General features: G+C 43.6%; 1 protein-coding gene across 1 annotated transcript; it reads right to left on the reverse strand.

Annotated features, from left to right (window-relative positions):
- Positions 1-1,222: 1,222 nt before the first annotated feature.
- On the reverse strand, positions 1,223-20,190 carry MAU2 (MAU2 sister chromatid cohesion factor). Its single transcript, XM_083811101.1, has 19 exons — positions 19,697-20,190; positions 19,584-19,601; positions 19,302-19,367; positions 18,522-18,617; positions 16,779-16,873; positions 16,191-16,218; positions 15,559-15,714; positions 15,007-15,153; positions 14,482-14,572; positions 13,717-13,820; positions 12,628-12,705; positions 11,980-12,045; positions 11,584-11,667; positions 10,535-10,584; positions 10,212-10,289; positions 9,643-9,754; positions 8,944-9,034; positions 7,075-7,202; positions 1,223-5,736 (listed from the first exon to the last, which is right to left on the reverse strand). The coding sequence occupies exons 1-19, from the start codon at positions 20,144-20,146 to the stop codon at positions 5,662-5,664; spliced, it is 2,013 nt and encodes a 670-aa protein (XP_083667227.1). The 5' UTR covers positions 20,147-20,190; the 3' UTR covers positions 1,223-5,661.
- Positions 20,191-20,234: the final 44 nt, after the last annotated feature.

The raw sequence follows: 20,234 nt of genomic DNA on the forward strand, positions 1-20,234 counted from the left end.
TTCCACTCTAGAGCTTCACGATTTCTATTAACTTTGCGTTCGATAACCTTTTTAAAAGCCTGAGTACAATTTTTGTTAGAAAGTACCTTCCTCCACCCTTTACAACCCTCTTTAGTTACACATGGTGAAGGGTTAACAGCAGAGCTCACAACCAGTTCCTGCTCTGGTTGATGACTTACAAAGCACCAACAGCTCCTGGCTTCACCTCAGGCCATTCAAAACTTTCTGGTGAAGCACTAAGGATGGGATCCTTCTGAAGCGATGCTTTAATCCACCAGTAACACACAGATGTGTATCTCCATTTACCTCGCTGTGTCACCAGCAGAGTTTTAGGGCAGGTCTAGCACAAGACAGATTCTATCGCCCAGCAGCTAGGTGAAGTTATTTGCAGAAACCTGTCAATATTTTTTTTCCCCCAAGGCTGTCACTTGGGTTGAAATTTTCACAAAGAGAGTAACTTGTTGGAACAAAACCTACTCTTGCTCCTAGGATGAAATTAAGACACTAGGTTAGCAGCTCCGATAATGTTTTGGAGACGGTATGCAGTAAGTTCTAAAATTTTTAGTTTCTTCAAAGTTTCACTTGCAGCCAAATCAGTTCAGCATCTTCTTCCTTTTAAATTTAACCTCTTAATGTAAAAGTACCTGCCAGAAACATTTAAATTTGGGAAAAAAAAGAGACAAAAAGCAATCTTTGTGTAAACCAGATCCTATCTGTGAAGATCAAGCGTAGCCAGTATCCTTCCTGACTGCAGTGAGAAATACTTCTGTCCTACACCGAATTAAAAAAAAATAAAAAATAATAATCCCAGGTGTTGAACAAATCCAGAGGAGTCTTGTTTTAAACTAGACGTGTGCCAGGGTCCCAGCAGTCCCTAAAAGCAAGCTCCTCGCCACCCTCAGCCGCTTCTCCGGCACTGCTGAGGCGAGGAGTCAGGCGGACGTTCCCAGTCAGGAAATTCTGGTTCTCCTTCCAGGGCAGGAGCCCTCGCCCACAGCACAGGCATGCCAGCTGCGGGCCCCGTGGCTCCCTGCCCGCCACCTCCCCAGGTAGCCTGCTCGTCGTGCACCGACTAGCACGCGCGGCCCGCGGCCTCCTGCCCTCCGCGGCCGGCAGCGCCTCGAGCTTGCCCTCGGTACATCCCCGCCGCCACATGAAACGCATCCTTCGTAGGCAGGACTGCCGGCAGATCAACTTAAGGAATTAGCGTTCTACAAGCTGCTAGAAGAAGTAAAATTAAACTTTATTTAAAAATTCTTCTAATATAGAAAACGAGAGGAAACAAAGGCAGAAACGAATGCCCCCGCTTCCATCCCATTACACGAGTTACTGTATTTACAGCTTCGGAAAGGAGCACTGGCAGAAGGTACACATCCTGCTACTTATGGAGAACTACAAACACTTAACAATACATTGTACAAACCTGACATAACATTTAAAAGTTCACTGCAGGAAACAATTAAATACACTTGCTAAGACAGACAGTAGAAGAGCACAGACAGGTGTTATTTCATCCTGATTTCTCCAAGTGTTCTGCACAGCCTAAACTACCGGCTGGGCTTCCTCTCGCTCAGCAGTTCTCACCCCTGTGGCCAGAACTGCCATACACTACGGAAACAGGTTCATTCGGCATGATTTGGAGAGGTCAGTAAAGTAAAACGGGATATCACAGTACCCTTTCAATCATAATTTTACTTTCTGGCAAACTGGCAAACTGAGAAAAATCAAAGTGGTGGAGCAACACGGAATAAGTTGTACCCCATGTGTCTATAGGCAGCGTAACAACTTAAGGCCCTAATATTTTGTCAAGTTCTGCTCATGGTGTCACTGAGTGCATGTACGGGATGACAGGAGATGAAGTTTTTTTTTTCCTTTTTGTTTTTAAATCCCCCAACCCCCAAATTGATCCAATTTCCTGTGTGCATGGGCCTTTCTGATGGTCATACTGTAGGAAATGAAACACAACAGGCAAACACTGTTCTTCAGACTGCATTCTCTATACATATATAAGTTTTTACACTATCTACAAAACAGTGATTAGATGCTTCTGTTTTAAGTTCTCGCTACTCATTTAAAAATACTAGAGAAAAAACTGTACAGTTTTCTAAATTACATCTTTAGAAGAATAATTTTTTTTTTTAGAAGTTCATAAAAGACTTCATGTTTGTTTTCATAGAGAATGATCGGACAAGAAAGATTAGAAATACGTTGTTCAAATCAAGTTAGACAGACCAAGCACTTAACAGAACATTGTAAACTGTAAACTTCTAGTTTTCTGTTCAACTTTACATACGCATTCAAAAATTAGGAAGAACTTCAGTTATGAGGTCCTTGTTTAAATCTCTGCTACATACAAAAGATACTGAAAAGCAAAAACTATTAAATAATTTAATATACAAGTGTAGTTAAAAAGCACTGTACATTGTAACAAATGTACATTGAATTTCAGAGATAGAAAATCACCAAGTTATTTTCAAATTTACATGATTTTCGAAGTTCTGTGATGGGAAGAGGACTTTGGAGGTGGAGCCGAGTTCTGAGCTCCGCAGGGCTGTGGGTCAATGCCTCGGCTCAGCCCCTGCGGCCGGGTGCCACGCTGCACGGAAGGAAAGCCCAGGCGAAGCTGGCTCGTCACGCACCGGGAAAGCCCAGGTTCTTCTTCCTGACATTCCGAGTTCAGCTACCACACTTGGCTAGTGGTTCCTGTTGAAAACCTGAGCGTACTTACATCAGAAGCGAGCAGGCAGCCTTTCCCTCAAGTACTTCCTTCCCTCCTGAGAACAGACCGGCAAGGGATTTGAACTACAAAGCAGCCTAGTTTGCGCAACGAGGAGCCAGAAAATTGCCACCGCAAACACTCTCCCATAACACAGTCCTGGGCAACGCAGCTCCCAGAGCTCGAAGGAAAGCTCAGGAGATGCAGCTGCCTGCACAGGCACTGGTGGATATCTTGCTTGCTGCAAATGCTTTACTTAAATTCAGCTCAAACCACAGCTCTCCAGAGTTATTAGTTGTTTTTTTTTTAATTTTAAATACCGCCTTATAGGAGCAGCGCTTTTTCGGCCAACATGTAAAGAAATTCATTATAGTTGCCATCGATATGTATCAGCTAAGCATCAGCCTCAGATTGGATGACAAAAAAAAAAATTACCTATCTGGATGGGACTGGCAAATTTTAAAGCACACGGCGACTATCTTTTTCAGTTAGTAGTCATTCCTCAGCTGCTAGGAGCACTGTTGAGAAAACCACCACTGCATTTAGGTGCTTAAAACAGGCATGGACTTCTTGCAGCCCAAGTGACTTACTGAGACTATTCAGTAGAGGGAACAGCCAAAGAGAGGTACTACTTCCCACACATAAATAAAATAAAGACCTGAAGTCCATGTGGCATCGATATTCCTAAGGTGGAATTAACCTGACCATTCCCCACCAAAATCCAAGCCCGTGACAGCCGGTTAGCTTATGGAAGTGTTCCATCCCAGCGCAGCTGCCCCAGACGGGCGGTGGAGCGAGCCTGGATCGACCTCCTCTCACCTGCAAGCTGGGCCACACCGGCAGCGTCCGAGGGCACGGGACCTGTGCTCAGCCTGTCTGGCAGACACGGGATGCTCCGTCCCGACAAACGCTGCGGCAAGCGACACAAAACAGATCCTATCCACGTGGATTCTGCCTGTACCTGCTATCTCCAGCTACCCTGGGCAGTAACAGACCTCACAGCTTCCCTTTTTTGGGGGCAGTTTTTAGGGAATACGTGAGACTTTAAAATGGCGTTGAGCTTTCTTCTTGCAACCCTAACAACATTCTCTCCCTACGCCAATACCGAGGTCGTGTTTTCCCTGTTGGAAATTTACCAAGGCCTAAAGGACACACGGCTTCTGCAAGAGTAACTGAGAACAGGAGCTAAACCACCATCGCATGTCCGATAGAGGAAGCATAAAATTTTGTTTTGGTACTTGGACAAGAACTTGTCCCTTTTACATCAGTCAGTGGTTAAAACCGAGGGGTTCAAATTATAAAATGCGGGTGTCTGTGTGAGCTGTTGTTAGACAGGTGACTGACAAGGCTTTCAAAAAGAATGACCATTAAATACAGGTTTCACAGTACTGTTTCTACCATAAATTCTGAATGTTTGAGGGGTCAAATATTTCCTTGAAAATATTCTCCTTCTCTCTCTCTCAAAAAAAAAGAAAAGCAATCACACAAAGCCCTACAAAAGGAACTTGTCTAGCAGATTCCGTCCCCCTTCCCTTTTAAAATTGGGAGATAAATATGCAGAGCTATGAAGAGAGCAAAACACCTTTATTTGACCCCATGAGCCTTGCAAGCTTTACATCACACTACAACGGACCGGCACAGATCCTTGCTATAAAGCTGCCGGTGCTTTGCGGAATTAACAACTCCTGTGCTCCTTTCTACAGAACAAATTTGGGCCGTGCCTCTCCTGTTTCAGGACAGCTGCAGAAGCACAGGCAAATCCAGGGAGCCTAAACAGATGAAGAGTTCAAAAAAACTCAGATAATCCAGGAACACTAGCAAAAAAAACCTTTGGAAATGTACGGTTTTGCCAAGTGCAAGACTAGAGTTTAATTTTTATCGTAAGCCTCTTGCTTCTATCGGATCTGGCTTTTAACCACCTAGTTTAACTCTCACTTCAATTGTTTGTGAAAATCATTAAGGCACAGACGCCGCCTTGCCTTGGTGAGGCTGCAGTACAGGTGCAAAACGCTGCTTCCCAGTTGCTTGGCCTAGACAGGAGGAGGAGAAATTTCCTCCTTTAGCACAAATCGCTACGAAGTAGCAGAGACGGAGAGAGCTGTGGTTCTGCCTTACCCTGCGGGGACTGGGCATCAACAGTGCAGGGAGAAAGAAGGAAGAGACCCTCATGGGGACAAAGTGGTGGCACATACTGTCACCGACTCATGAATCCAGGCCATGGAATCGGCTCCTCTGGTGACAGCGCAAGCCTGCTCTGCTCAGCCTGGAGGCCACCCCGAGGAACGTAACTCACCCCTGGCTGCAAACAGCCCGTCCGTCAGAACTCAGATCTCACCGACCTCAGCGTTACCTTCACTGCAAGGCTACAAACAGCACCGGCAATGACTTGCACACAATGAAGAGGAAAGAATATTACCTCAGAAGCTAAATTTAGAAGTTTAGGGCACCCTACAATCAATCATGATTTAATCCCATTGTTCCCAGGAGTGGAAGGGCACAGAAAACATTAAAACTGGCATGCATCATACTTCAGGGAAGGTTTAAATACTTAGAATACAATTGGTATTCCAAACTGTGCAAGTCCTCTTCATTTGCTGTGACAATTTTTAAAAAGCAAGTATCTAACAATTTAAGGAACAAGTGTCCTTTGGACTAAACCTTAATTCTCGGTAAGAGGAAAGCAGATTAAAACCAGTAGATATATACACACTAGCTGTATATTCACACATATTATGTAAAAGCAGCTTAAAATGCCCTTCTCACTTTGCAAGTCTATGAAATGTACGTTGTCTTTATGCAATCCGTTTCCTACAAGGCCCTCACTAGAAGAGGAATTTGCTGCCTTTTCTCTGAAGAAAAGATTTTGCAATGAATTTTTCTCCTTTTTTTTGGCTTTTTTTTTGCTTGTTTCTTTTTAAACACACTGTCCTGATAGTTATTCTGTTTCACAGGAGACTGGCCAGGCTGGTGGTGGGTCCGTTCTGTGCCTGGAACTGTACAGGAGGTGGTCCATCTGTCCACTGAAAGATAACAAACAGCATGAAAATCCTACAGCCTCTACCCGGGGAGAGGAGGAATGGCAGCGATGCCAGAGGAAGGAGCTCGCCATACAGACATTCACTACCTCGAGATAATTAAAGATTTCGGGACAAGAAGTTGAGGGTCAGGTTTGACTTTGTTTCGCACACGCGGAGTTCCCTGGGATGATATTTCTTTTGAACTGCAGCCACTCCACATGCCCGTCATTCCAAACCTAGCTGACTGCCATGAGGAATCCAGGGTGAACGGCAATCAAGTGAAAGCATTTCCTGCTCTTACAGGTGAAGTCTGACAGTCCCAACAGGGGAAACCGTGACTTGCACAAAGGATGCACCTAAATTTAGATGTGTCTGCGTGAGCCGGGACTACACTGCAACCGCAGTGTTTCCAGAGGGAGTAAAGCCTCTGGTTCTCACCTGTTCCATCGCTAAAATATTTTCCTCTCAGATTTATCACAACCTTCTGAAATGGGCAGATTTAATGTTTGTTTTTAATCTTCTTCCCCCTCCATGTATTTAATCTAGCGTGGATTATGCGTAACCAGCAATGGCAAGCAAAGACTGCGGAGGCTGGAGCCTCAGGTTTCTGTGCCTGGCCCCCAGGCATCTGGCCGTGGGCATCTCCCAACGTGGGCCACAGCACAAAAACCCACGAGTCTCAGGATCCCTTTGTGACCAAAGCCAGCAATTTGCTTCTTCCTGTTGGCCTTCTTTTCCCCTTTCTTCTCCCAAAAAGTAAATGTTGGGAAAAAGATGTCAAGTTTCCTTGCATCTTGAATTCACATTTGGCTGTTATTTCACTCTAAAACAGTAAGTTATCTTAGACCCTTGCTGGATTCCAGTGTAGAAAAGCATTCAGCATTTTTCAAACAATGTTGAAAGTTTCTGACAGGAAGAACATCAATATTTGAAGTCCACAAAAAGTTATACCTTAATGTAATAGCTATACAGATATCAGATATCGTATTAACTGTAAATTTAGATTTATAGATAAGGAGAAAACTCATAAAGGCTGACATATCAATAGAAACTGTACTTCTGGCAGTGTACAACAAAGCATTCCCCAAAACAAGGTTGATTGGGTGATCTGAATAATAAAATTAAACCTGAGTAGATAGTAAATTTCTTTCAAAAGTAACAGTTGTCACCAAAATGAAGTGGCTACCTGCTACAAAAGCCACTAAAAAATAAATACATAGTTCTGGAGTACCAACAAAATACTTTCAGGAAACACAAGACCTCACAGGAATAGTAAAGGAAAGCAAAGCACAGTGTTTTGCCTTAAGAACACTCATTAATTGAAAGATGAAGATCCCTTACCGTGATTAAATTGTGTTCTGGAAGACTGCATGCTTCGATGTGGTCCTGGAGGAGCTGCTGTGAGAAGTTTTGATGCATCTGCGCTGCCTCATGTGCATCCATTGCATTTCCACAGGCTTTGTTCAGGTCTGAAAGACAAGAGCATCGTCTGCTCACCAGAAAGCACTGTTCATACCTGTTTTCAACTGATCTGCTCTCTTATCTGAAAAGACTGTTCCCTACATTTAATGAATGAATTTAAACAGCCAATATAGCAACCTCATCTCATTTCAGAACAAAAACTCCCTTTTAAGAGAAGCAGGGGCATATGGAGAACACGAAACCTTCCTTATTCCAGTAGTACTGGCAGTACACACTGCAGGATTTGGTGTTATTTTACTTTCCAATCCTTAAAAATAACACCATAATAGTTCTAAAAGGAAAAAAAACTTCTCACTCCAATGAAAGCCCCTGAGCTGTTCGCATTGTCTTTTTAGTTTCTAGCACCATCTAGTGGGAACAAGAGAGACCCACGAGTTTCTCACCACAGATCCGCGATGCGACCACATGGGTTTCAGAGGTCAAGGAACTTTTTTTTTTTTTTTAAACTGAAACCTTTCTTTTGGGGGAATTCAGAAGCTTGCCACTTTGCATACACTGAAAGCTGATCCTAGTGTCTTTTTTTTTCCTGCGAGGTTTACTCAGAGGTATTAGCCCAATCAGATTTAAGACCGGTAACCTGCTGAGCATCACAATTTCAGCTACAAATTATAAGCAGTGTAGTGTGGAAGGGGTTGAGACACTGCACCTCCTATCGAAGGACATGTGTTGGTATTTTGTTATTTCTGATCAAGCACCTTTTCTTCAAAAAAGAAGGTAACTGGTTCTATAGAGAAACCTTTAGAAAAATCAAAGCAGAATGGAAATGAGGCCTCTCTCTCACTCTTTGCAGGCTAGTGGGTATGAGAGGAGGCGACAACAGCTGAACAAGGGATAGTGTTTCATCTACAGCACGTTCTTCATGGTATTATTGGCATGTTTTGTATGTGAACTACTGCACTGAAATGAATGAGAAAAGTTATTTCAATTGCCTAGAAGCAGTTTTATAGCAAAAGGCAGCAGCAAAGCAGAACTCAATGCACGGCACCATGCTTATAGTAAACATGACAATTTAATATAAATTGAAGCTGTGGGGTAAGTTCTTGGAAAAAGGGTAGAGTTACTGCTTTATTTTCTAGCGAAAGCAAATCAATTGCAGCATTAAAGTTGACGGTCTGCCAAGAAGCTAGTCAATATTTGAACAAAGCATCCTGGGGCCTATGTAAGTCAGATTAAACAATATTTATATATAAAGCGGTATAATAGCCTCTTGTATTTATTAAAGCCCCCACACAGGAGCAAAACCTAATCAAATGTTTACTACAGCTGGAACTGCATTCAAAGCAAAGCACAGCAGCAGCAGAATGGACACTGCACGGGCGTGAATGGGAAACCTTTTCCAAACAGTCACCACTTCAGGTCTCGATATTGCAAGCTGCCACACAGCCACAGCCGGGGAAACCTGCCTGCTGCGCCACGCCACTCACAGCGACGCAGGAGTTCTGCAGGGCCTCTCGCCCCAGGAGCCTCACAGCCCACAGCAAAAAGCGACTGGAGTACGTCACAGCAGCGCCAGCGCTGCACCAAACAGCATGCTGCTGGGGCTGAAGATCAATAACTCAAAAAGAACAAAAAGCTTCTTGCACTTCTATCAGTATTTCGCAAATCCAGGCACCATTTAGTGTCCTCAGTGAGCGCTGGAGTTCGCACACATCCCCATAGTGAACCACCAGTTAGTAGCAACGGGTTCTTTGCCACTTATTTTAAGTACAAGACCTTTTCCCAACTTACCTCTCAACAGAGCTGAAGACCACAGCTGCACAGACATATCTGGTATCTTGCTTGCAAGCTGCATGGCTGGCACTACCATATTATTACTTTCCTGGTGAAGAGCAGATATCAACATAAAACGTGTATTTCTTTTCCCCCTTGCAAATATATAATACATAGGAGATGCGCAATTTGTGACAGAAAATTTACCTAATTTAACTGCTGCTATGTTCCAGCAAACTAGTTGAAACACTTAATGGGACAATAACCCAAATACATCATCTATATCTGTCTGGAATTCTGCTCTGTCCTAGGAATTATGGTCTTGACGTTGTGCAAGATAATAGAAATATTTCATCCGTTCTGGCATATGATGAGAATTCAGAAGAGTTTGTACCCACAATTCCTTCCAAACAATCCAGTTGAATGATGCTACTTGTCTTTTATTCTGCTCCTTTTTTCAAGTGATTTCAGGCATTATAGAAACACACACTTCTGCAATAGACTCCAAACACTACTACTTTGTTTAAAAGTGTTATTAAATGTGCAAATTGCAGCTGCAGAATTATGTAAGTCAATAAGCTGCCAGCTTTCCGTGAGATACCAATACACACACGTTCTTGAAATGAGATTAATTTCAGGAAGAGTCCTGATTTTCTTTGACAAATCACAAGTCAAACACTTACATAGTAGTACCAGACACAGTGAAGGCTCGCTTACCCTGTGATTCCCTAACACATAGAATATATGACCCAGGAGTACTAGAGAACACGCTGTTAATCGATTCAAATCTTCTGCATTTGACATTTTCAGTGTCTCTCGCAAAAATCGTCTACCAAAACAGAACAAAAAATAAAGTGTTTTAAAAACTCGACTTTCCCTCCGATACGTAAGAAGCATCATTAAGAACCAAGTTAATCCAGTCAGCAAATATTAGCGCTCAGGAATAAATGTGTGCTGCAGGTGACCTTAAACAAAGCACTTCATTCCCAAACCTCACCTTTCATTTAGCGAAAATGACTACAATACAGACCCTCCTCTGAAAAGCTTTTGTTTCAGATGTGCCACTGCAGAACATCGCACCAGTATTATTATTATTCGGAGGCAAAGAGATCTAAAACAAACAGTTTCGTGGTATTTGCCCTAAGTGAAACAGGAGGTTGACTAAATCCACAGGGAGATCCAGGAGGTTTGAAAGCAAGGCCTCTGGGTTTTCCTTTTTATTTTAAAAGCTTGATTTAGTTTCTCCTTTTTTTCCCCACCTTCCGAGTGCACCAATTCATACTCACTTTGCCTCATTGTATCTTCCTTGAAAGAAGGAGAACAGACCTCGGATGTAGAAAGCTGCTGCTCGAAGACAGTGAGAGCTACAAACAAAGCAACGCGTTGAAATCTAGGCATTGTACAGCGATTAAATGCATTACACACAGGTTTCTAGGAATTTGCCTAATAATCAAATCTCCACACAAAACATTACTTTTAATGCCTGGTCAGAACTTCTGCCTTGAAAAGAAGTTGATTATTTTGTTTTCTTTGTAAAAAGCCTGAGACAAATCCAGTATTGCCATCACCAATGCGACATCAGCATGCAAATAGTTTCTGGAACTCTCACCTCACAGGAAAATTATGGTCTGGATTTATCCTTTCCAATAAGCTGTAAAGCTACAAAATGAGAGGGGAAAGAAAGATAATCAGTGCTTCTAACATATACAGGCTTCTGGTATCGACAGCAAGTGTTCTTATGAGAAGTGCATATCTAATCAGAATGGTCCAAGTCACTACAAATGCACTGAAGTTTACTTGAATTGGTTAAATCATAGCACAAACATTCCAGCGCTACAGGTTATCGTGTCCATTTTGGCCCTAAAATAGTTTTATGCAAAATATACTTTCTTAAACTTCACAGAAGTTGCTATAAAATAGTAATGAAAATTTTTAGTGGTCATTTAACTGAGCTGCTCAAGATACAAATGTTGTAACAGATTAGTTATTTAATCGAAACCAGATATCAACTAAGGAAAAAACAAACAAAAAAGCTTCGTTAAAAAGCTTAAGAGGCAAAAATAATAGTTAAGTGCTGCGTGCTTGATGAAGAAGTTCATTTATAGCTTCTTCGCAAGAGACTTGCAAACACGTCTCCAAAAAATTACTACAGAGCGATCAAACACATCCCTGGAAGACTGCAGGCAGCTGTATTTTTGTATTAATATTGCTTCTGGCACACTGCTGAATAAAAAGGAACACACACGATGCATATACCTATTTCTGGATAAACGTTTAGCTAAATCTTACTTGGTTTTATGTAATCTAATAAAACCCTTAAGATGGAAACCGAAGCAAAGAGGCTGAATGAGTCAAAATGACAGCGTTAACCACACACTCTGCATTGGGAACTGGAAGCTTTCCTTCCCAGTGCTGTAGAGAATTCCATGTACGATGCAGAATGCTCAGCTTTGGTGGTTTGCAGCTATTCCAGCCGATACCACCGGCTCTCTACTATTACTTGACACTAACCTGATTATGGAGTTGCTTGACTGCCAGACAAGGCACTATTCTGCAAAAATGCCCAGAAAAAGAATAACCCAAGCACAGTAGTGTCTCTCTCTCTCCGAGAGAGTTCTGACTTCTGAAACTACAGCCAGAAACCAGCAAGCGGCTTACCTCTTGATGCCGGTTGCCTTCCCTGATGTACACGCTGGCTAAGTTTGTCACAATAAACGCCCACAACTCTTGGTGTGTAGTGAGCTGAAATAAACAACACACCAATAGTACAGTCAAAATCCTCCAGCATCTAACCCAGAATTAGTTCACCCCATCTTCTCCTTTAATATATACACAAAGACAAAAAAAATAATCAGATTTAGTGTCTGATATTTGGCTATTAATAAATCCTCCCGATCTGAGTTGTGTTCAGCAAATTAAAACCTGGACTCATGCAACTAATATAGTCAGTCTCCAGATTTCTCTTCCAACCTCAACTCAGTGACCCACAAAACTGCAACAAGCCCAACTTCACGCTGAACCACCACAGTAAATATTTCGGGAAGAAAATCTTACCCTCAGTGCTGTAGTAAACTGTGCTTCTGCATTGTCCATGCAGTTAACAGAAATGCAGTAGAGCCCCTGTAGAAGACATGACATTTCTAAGATAATATATAACAATTATAACAAGCCCAGAATGCTAAGGAGGAAGGCATGCACAAAACCACAGAAATCTTAGGATATTAGCAGGAAAAAAAAGTTAACCAATAAATCTTAGTTTTGCTCGGTTCTGGGAAAAAAACAGCAATTTCCATACAAACTGCTTCCAAACACTATAATCCTGTTAAAAAAAAAAAGCCCCATTGCTGTATATGTAAATAAAAACTTAATTTCTTGTAATACTCAAATAGTAATGCTTAATTCTTCCCCTTCCCCAGTACCCAAACACACTGTCTCAAACACACACAGTATAAATCCTGCGTGTTTATGCTGTGTACTAATTATCATGCCACGGGTCACCTATTCTAAAGGGGATTCAAGACTTTGACAGCAACGCTGGCTGCGAGTCCCCACAGCAGGACAGGCAATCAGCACAGCAGACCCTATTGCTCCGCAGGAAATTTTGCTGTCTGCATCACTGCGATCTCGTTAGTTACTGGTGACTGTTCAGTACGTCCTGGGTACAGCCCTACAAAGAGTTTACTACTAATCATAGACACTTACTAATAGAGTGTGCAGCTGGGCAGCGTGATTAGAGAACAATCTGGGAGACTGCTGGCAGAGCTGACAGACTTGGGAAATCTGTTGGAAAAGAATAATACATCTTTAAGATTTCTTCTCTCCATTTTGATTTCTGCCCTCCATCCATCTGACTGCACCATACATGTCATTCAACATGCTTCAGTGATCGGTTCCAGAATCGTTAGTCACACTCTTAGGTAAAAGCAGAGGCTAGACATGCTTCGAACTGACGAACACACACTGCTCCATGCACGTTCCTCCCACACAGACGCACGCTAGAACTGGTTTTGAATTATTTGCTTTGCAGCAGCTCTACCATATGGTGGCACCACCTGCAAACGAAGTAACAGATCTGTTCTGAAACGCTCAGAATCTGAGTTGGCACGAAACAGAAAAACCAGAATCCAAATCTTCTGAAGGCTATGTGCTCGTGATGAGTTTTATGAGCCAGAACCAATGACTACTCCTTTAACTGGCTAATTACCCCCCAGAGTACATTCATGTGAAGACTGACAAAAGAGGTTGAGATGATGCAGCCATATATCCTATAAATAAGGGGTGGACAAACAGGAATTAAAAATGCCTGGGAGAATAGGAAAAAAAACATGCAATTTGTTCTCACATTAGAGAACACTGAACCCCTCCTTCCTTCCCCCACGAGGAAGGAAGGACAGAAAGTCAGGGAGCCTTAAAAGCAGAGAAACACTTGGACAAGACAGGAACACTAGGAGGAAATAAAAGGGGAAAGAGTTCAGAGCCACTCTCAGTGAAGAACCTGAGGGAAAGGGAAAAGATACCAGGGTCAGATTGCCAACCACAGTCAGGAAGGAGGTGCCAGTTTTAGCCACTCGTCAATTCCTGTTGACTCCACGAGCAACTCCAAAATGTTCTTAAACCAAATAATTTAAGAGGAGGCTGATTCCATGGCACCATCAGGCCTGACCGTACCTGTCAGTAGTTCAGCACTGCTGAAATCCCCATCTGAACCCAAGAATCTTCCACAAAACTAAAATTTTTAAATTATCACTGCACACATCCACAACTAGGAAAACGGTCCAACCCCATTTTTACCTCCTGCAATGCCGTGGCTTTGTGTCCCGTGACAAGCCGACACATGATAATGTGTTCCAACAAAATAACTTGGAAGGATGACAGGATAGGACTGCAGTCCAACACTGAAGAGGGAACAAAAGTAATTCAGGAAGTGAAGTTAAGACAATACGAACATCCTATCCTCACCATGCAGCCTCTACTGCACCTAGCCTGCTTCTTGAATCGCAGGTGGTTCAGCAAGGCTTCAGCACAAAGACTCGTTTGTGCAAATCTAGAGCAACGTCTTTGGCTGGACCCTCTAGGGTCAGAAGAGTCAGCGTACCGCCCACCTCATCTTCCACGTGCCATTGCAAGGATGGCACAGGTTTAACCAAACCAATTAACAACAACAACAACACCACATCAATTCCTGAACTGTCAGGAATGGGAGTCTGAACACCAGCTAAGGAAAAATTTATCAGGAAAACGTGCTCGGTTTAGAGAAGCAAAAAAATTGGATAACCAAAGATAGGGACAATGAGAAATGCAGCAAGAAAATGCACGTGTTTACAGCTCAATTTACAAGAATAAACCACCCCAAAATTCTCTTTTTGTATTCAAAAATCAAAGTAAATAAATAAAGATATAAAACACAACAAAGTTCTTAGATGCAGCATGAACAGACCAATAGCCGGCTGTTCTAGTGAGCTAAATAGGGTTCCCAAATTCTTCTTTTCTAAAATTTAAGTTAGGAACAAATAAAGGAATCTTAGACATCAGCTACATTATAATCCTTATCCTTACTTTTTAGCTTCTCTAGCTGCATTAGTGCTTTGTCTGTGTACTTCTGAGCCTTCTCCAGGTACCCTGCTTGCATGGAATGCATCACTGTCACCTGCCGGAGAACACAGGAAAGATCACAGTAAGTTTTCTTAGCAGAGAGGAAAAGTCTGGGCATTCACACAACTCCTCTGCTACCAGTCTTTTTAAACTGAATTTTGACATCAATTAGGAATAAATTCAAATTCAAGAAGTGGGGTAATTAGTTTCAGGAATGTGAAGTCAAGAATCAAATCAACTTGTACGAAGTAGAGTTATTTGGCTTGGATATTAATAAAGTTATATTCCAGCTTCCAGACTTCTTGCACAGTCTCTTCAAACCCTGACAACGCTGAAAGCAATATTCTCGCAGATGCTGTGGCAGAATTAAACTGTCAGTGTTATGTAAAGCAGCATATGGTCTGCAGAATCTATCACTGCTGGCTCTAGGCCATTTTTAACCAATTTCCCATTAATTAGCAATACATTAAGTAAAAAAGAGCTGCTCACCAAGTAGACAAGCACACACATGTGTTCCTTGGGTAGCCAGTGGAAGAGATCAGCGGGGTTGCTGGGCAGAATTTCATCATCGTGCAGCGTGGATATGGTCTGAATGCACTGCTGGAGCTGTTTCAGACATGGTTTCACACTTTTCACCTGCAAAAGATGATTCACTTCAGACAGAGCTGCTGCAGCCCAGATGCACGAACATTTACTTAGTGGAGAAAACTTGCCAGGCAATAAATAACCTCCACGTTCGTGAACGGAGCTATTGCATAAATCACTACGCTCGCATGACAAAACGGGGAGTTCCAGCATTAACAACAATCAGATGCTCAAAGCATCTTTCAAAACAATACCCAAAGCCCGTTATCCCCACTAATGTCACAGAGAAAGAACTGTGGCCACCGTGGTTACAAGCATACCAAAGTAAGCCTTTCCTCAGGTAAGAAGGAAAGGATGTCATTTCACCACTCAGGCGTCGCAACAAAAATCCCCCAGAATCAGAAGTATTGCTGCTTCTGAGGTCATCGCTGTCCAGTCCTCCCCCTCTGCACGCACCTGCCCAGCATCCAGGTAATGCGTGACCTGCAGGACTAAGAAGAACACGCGTAACGACTCTTTCTGGATGGGGTTTCCTTGCCAATTTTCAACTATCTGTCCACACAGGGTAAGGAGAGGGTGCACCTCCTGCAGCTTCCGTTCCATTAGAAGGAGCTGTAATTTAAAATAAAAACAACTTTTGTGCTGAACAGTTTAAACACTTAAGAGAACCACAGTTATGCCCCAGGTAAGTAGATACATTACTTTTTTTTAAAAATAGACTCAAAGACATCTATTTGCAAGAACACCAACCATCTCACACGATCAGATTTTTCATCCTTAATCACAAGGGCACCAACAACTTGCACTTATTCTTTGTCCTTCCAGAACCCATCTATTTGTCATGTTTATAAAGGGCAGTGGGGGAAAGTAGCCATAAGAAATTCAAAAGAAACCTGCAGACTTAAGGTTTTTTTCAGGAATATTTTAATTCTGCACTTGCTCACTGAACAAAACAGAATATATAAGGTATTCTACATGTTTACCTGCTCTTTAAAACAAGCAGCTTATGTTCAGGCAGGTTACACTCTAATTTGTATTACACTAGTTGAACAAGTAAGTGGTTAATTCTAAAAGTACATCCAACTTACCATTCCCTTGCTTAGCAGAAACAGAGCTCTGAAATTAAACACAACAATGTCATAATCCAGAAAAAAAAAAACAATCCAAACCAAAAAAACAAGTTACCCAGACAACAACTGTAAATAAAAACCTTTGGGGGAAAAAAAATCTGCCACTCTCCCTCTCAAGGGCAATAGTAAAAACAGTATTAAGGAACCTGCCACAGAAAGCATATTTAGATGATGGAACAGTCTAATCACAGCACCAGGAATCAAAATCCCAGCTCCTTGAGGTGTCTCTCTAAGCCTTGGACAGTTCCAGTTACAACAGTTTCTAAGGCCGAAGCCAGGCTACTGGGAAACCTTTCGCTGATAAAGACAATGAAAACAGTTCGGTTTGAAAAAAAACACACTGCAGAGTCTTAATAGACTTAATTGTTTTTGTTTGTTTGTTTTCCAAAAAATTAAAGAGCTGGAGAAACTCTCAGTTCTAAGAGAACACTCAAAAACACTGTCTGTAAAACCCACGTAGCAATCACAGACAACACCACTAAATAAAAGCAAAACAAACCAATTTTTTATGGGAGGAGAAAAAAAAAAACCATCAGTGGAACTCACCTGGTATACTCTGATCCTACCACCCGAGCATATTCTGCTCCAACGCCGAGAAGGTCACACGCAGATACCAAGTCTTTTTCGAGAGTATGTAGTTGCTGAAATGAAAAAAGGACAAAAAGGGTCAGGATTTTCTTAGTGAGCCTGGTTAGCTATTTTTTTTTCCAAATATAATTGCAAATAAAGCGCTTCTGTGCTTTACAAGTGACAACTGCTAAACTGGCACGTTAAATGTATCATCCGATTTTAGATTCATTTTCCAGGAACACCTCACATTTTCCAGAAAAAGCCTGTAACATTTCAAAGAAAATTTCTCAGCCAGGTTTCACACAATACAAAGCTGTTATAATTTATTGAGAGCTTGTGCAGATCAGACAGGAAAAGCTCAAGCATAAATTGCACAGTTACACAACAGAGCATGTTCTGTAGCAAGAGGAGCAGAGGAAGTCTGCGAGGTGTGTTGCAGGTGACGGGAAAAGGACGGCACAGCCTCCAGAGCACCTCTCCCTCCCTCCAGCTCTTGTACATTTTCCAGACTCAGGTAGCAAGCCAGACAACTGTAGAAAAACGTGCACCAAGGTAATGAGACACACAGCCCCCTGTGGTCAAGCAAAAGATGGAAAGGAAATACCAGACAGAAAAGAAATCAGCAAAGAATGTCAAGCTTCGAGGAAGGATCCTGTTCAGCATAGGCACCGAGAAAAATGCTTAAGCTTCTTGTGAGTACTCAGGCATTAACTCATCGCAAAGTAAACATTTGTCCTTTAATCGATAGGAAAGTAAGGCCCTGCACAATTCAGTGCTCCTAAACTACACAAAGGAGCTCGCAATTCCTTTTCAAAGAAGTTGGTCTGCTTGTTTAAGCTCATTGGGAAGGGGTAAAAGACAAGTACAGGTGCCTATTAAGACGGTCTTCAAAGATAAAATTGCTTGCTAACTAGATCTCTGCTACAGAGTACCCATAAAAGAGCAATCAGCTCCCTCAACTCTAGCGTTAAACACCCCGAGGTTCTTTAGGAGGTGAGAAAAAGCATAACCTGGAAAAAAAAAAAAAAAAAGGAGTTCTTCAGCAATAATCGGCTCCTCCCACCATCAGGTAACTTTCTGGATAAGCCTCCTGTCCTAACACATCTAAACACTCAGGGGAAGCAGTGTTTTAAAGGGTAGTTACACAGCTAAAATAAAGATTACTGCAAACATTAAACGCTTTGAACTCCGAAATGGGCCAGTTTTTTCCTAGAAGCAACAGTGGTCTGAGCTGTGCCACTAAGCCACACTTAGAAGGTATTACAGGAGAGGAACATCGCTGGGAGGCCTTTGCACCAGCTGCTTTTCCCACCCCATTTCTGCTCTGGATACTAGATTACACTGAAAATAATCAAACCAACACTTGAGGCTGGCAAGCTCCAATTCCAACAGCTTCATGAGAACATTTACCCATACCGCAAGCCGTGATATTTTATTTTGTTTCCTCTCTAAAGTTTTGTGCTAACAGATAGAGCCCACAGAATGATCCTTCCAGCTTTCTCCTCCCATCTGTCATGTCATCAACAGGTAAAGCGGGCCTTGATCCAGTCGGCACTCTACAAACACATCACTGCTTCATAGCATAACTTCTGTCTCTCCACTAACGCCAACGTTAGAGAAAATAAAGAGGTGTCTGAGATCTTTTAAGGAAGAATACATAACGTTTCCTAGCCGTTTTACCAGCTATGGCAACACGATTAGCAACGCAAAATCACTTACTGCAAGTTGGAAAAGCAGCCTACAGTGCCAGTACGGAGTCTGCTGTGAAATCTGAATGGCCTTGCGTAACAGAGGTTTTGCTGTGTCCACTGAATTCTGAAACAGAAACATACACCCGAGTCAACCAGAGACCAGGCTACTGGGAATTTCCATCGCTAGGAACAGTAACTTTGAAACAAGACGTATTCTGTGTCAATCCCCAATTAAAGTCTGGCTGGTTAGGAACCTGAAAACGCGAAAAGCAACACAAACGAAGTTTTAACACGCAGGATCACACAATAATTGACTCGAAGTCTGCTCAAAAGTAGTAGCCATTTAACTCCTTTGGCTGCTATTCCAGTGTGCCTTTTTTTTTTTTTCCTGCATATGAACGAAAAGCCAAACATTTCCTTTAGGGAAAGTAAAGACCGGTTAAGGCTTTTCCAAAGATAAAGAATAAAATAAGCCTATAAATACAACAGAAGCCTGATAAAAGCCTTCTATTTCCACCCCTCCACCCTGTCTTTGTCTCAATGAGGGCTAAAGAAAAAATTTGGCCAAACTTCTTTTGCTGTGGAAGACCCACGTTGCAATTCCAGCACCAACTTTTACAATGAGACAGACAAAATCTTTCAGGCTTATGCTACAGTACGTTGTATTTATACTGCAGCTGGCCTCTAAAAACTTCATAAATCCCTTTATTAACAGTTATAGGCTATTCCAGGAACAAAGACACTAAAGTCAAACACAGCCCTGCAGCCCCAGAACGATCCACGAGTGACCCTGTCCCAGCGCACTCACCTCCTGACAATAGAGCTCTGACAGCAGGCTGGCTGCCTCAAATTTAACGTCTTCGAACTGCGGGATCTAGCAGCACCAGAGTTAAGCGAACATTAAACACCGGCTGGAAAACAGCAACGCTACAGCATCCAAAACTCCTCAACACACCAGAAGCAGCAAGAAAGCGGCCCGCGAGCCCAGAAGCAGATTACAAGCAGCTAAAAATCCCCATCCCCAGGGCCGGGCTGTCTCTGCGGGGACGTCTTCCAGCAGATCCCTCGCTGCAGGCCGGGAAAAGGATACTTGCTGGGATATCAACCACTGCAAGAGAAGACGGCGGGTTAGTCCGCGAGCCTGGCTGACAGGACCCCGACCCCCCCCACACACCCCCAAGTCCCCTTCCCCAGGGGGCTCACCGCCTTCTCCAGGTGCCCGCGGGCCTGGTCGCCGTTGCGGGTGTGGTGGTAGAGGACGGAGCCGAGCTGCAGGTGGGTGCGGGCCTCCATGCGGGCCGGGGGCTTGCGGGGCAGCACGGCCTGCAGGCAGTGCACGCACAGCCGCACCTTGGGCGGGCTGGACGTGCGGAAGTGCTCGGCCAGGCCCAGCAGCGCCAGGTACCACGACTCCCCCCCGGCCCCGCCACCGGGCCCGGCCCCTCCGCCGCCCGCCCCCGACCCCGGGCCGGGCCCGGCTCCCCCCCCTCCACCTCCGCCGCCTCCTCCGCCGCCAGCTCCCCCCCCGCCTCCTCCTCCCGCTTCCCCGGAGCCTCCGGGGCCTCCCGCCGTCGGCTGCGGCTGCTGCTGAGGAGGAGGCGGCTGCTGCTGAGGGGCCGCCCCGGCCGCCGCGCCCGCCGCCACCGCCGCCATCTCAGGGCCGCCGCGACAACACGGCCGCGGGAGGGGGGGGGGCGGGGGGGGGAAGGCGGAGGGAGGAAGGGGGAAGGGGCGGTGCGCG

This window comes from Anser anser (genome assembly GCF_964211835.1).
Source record: "Anser anser genome assembly, chromosome: 25".
NCBI classification, from domain to species: Eukaryota; Metazoa; Chordata; class Aves; order Anseriformes; family Anatidae; genus Anser; species Anser anser.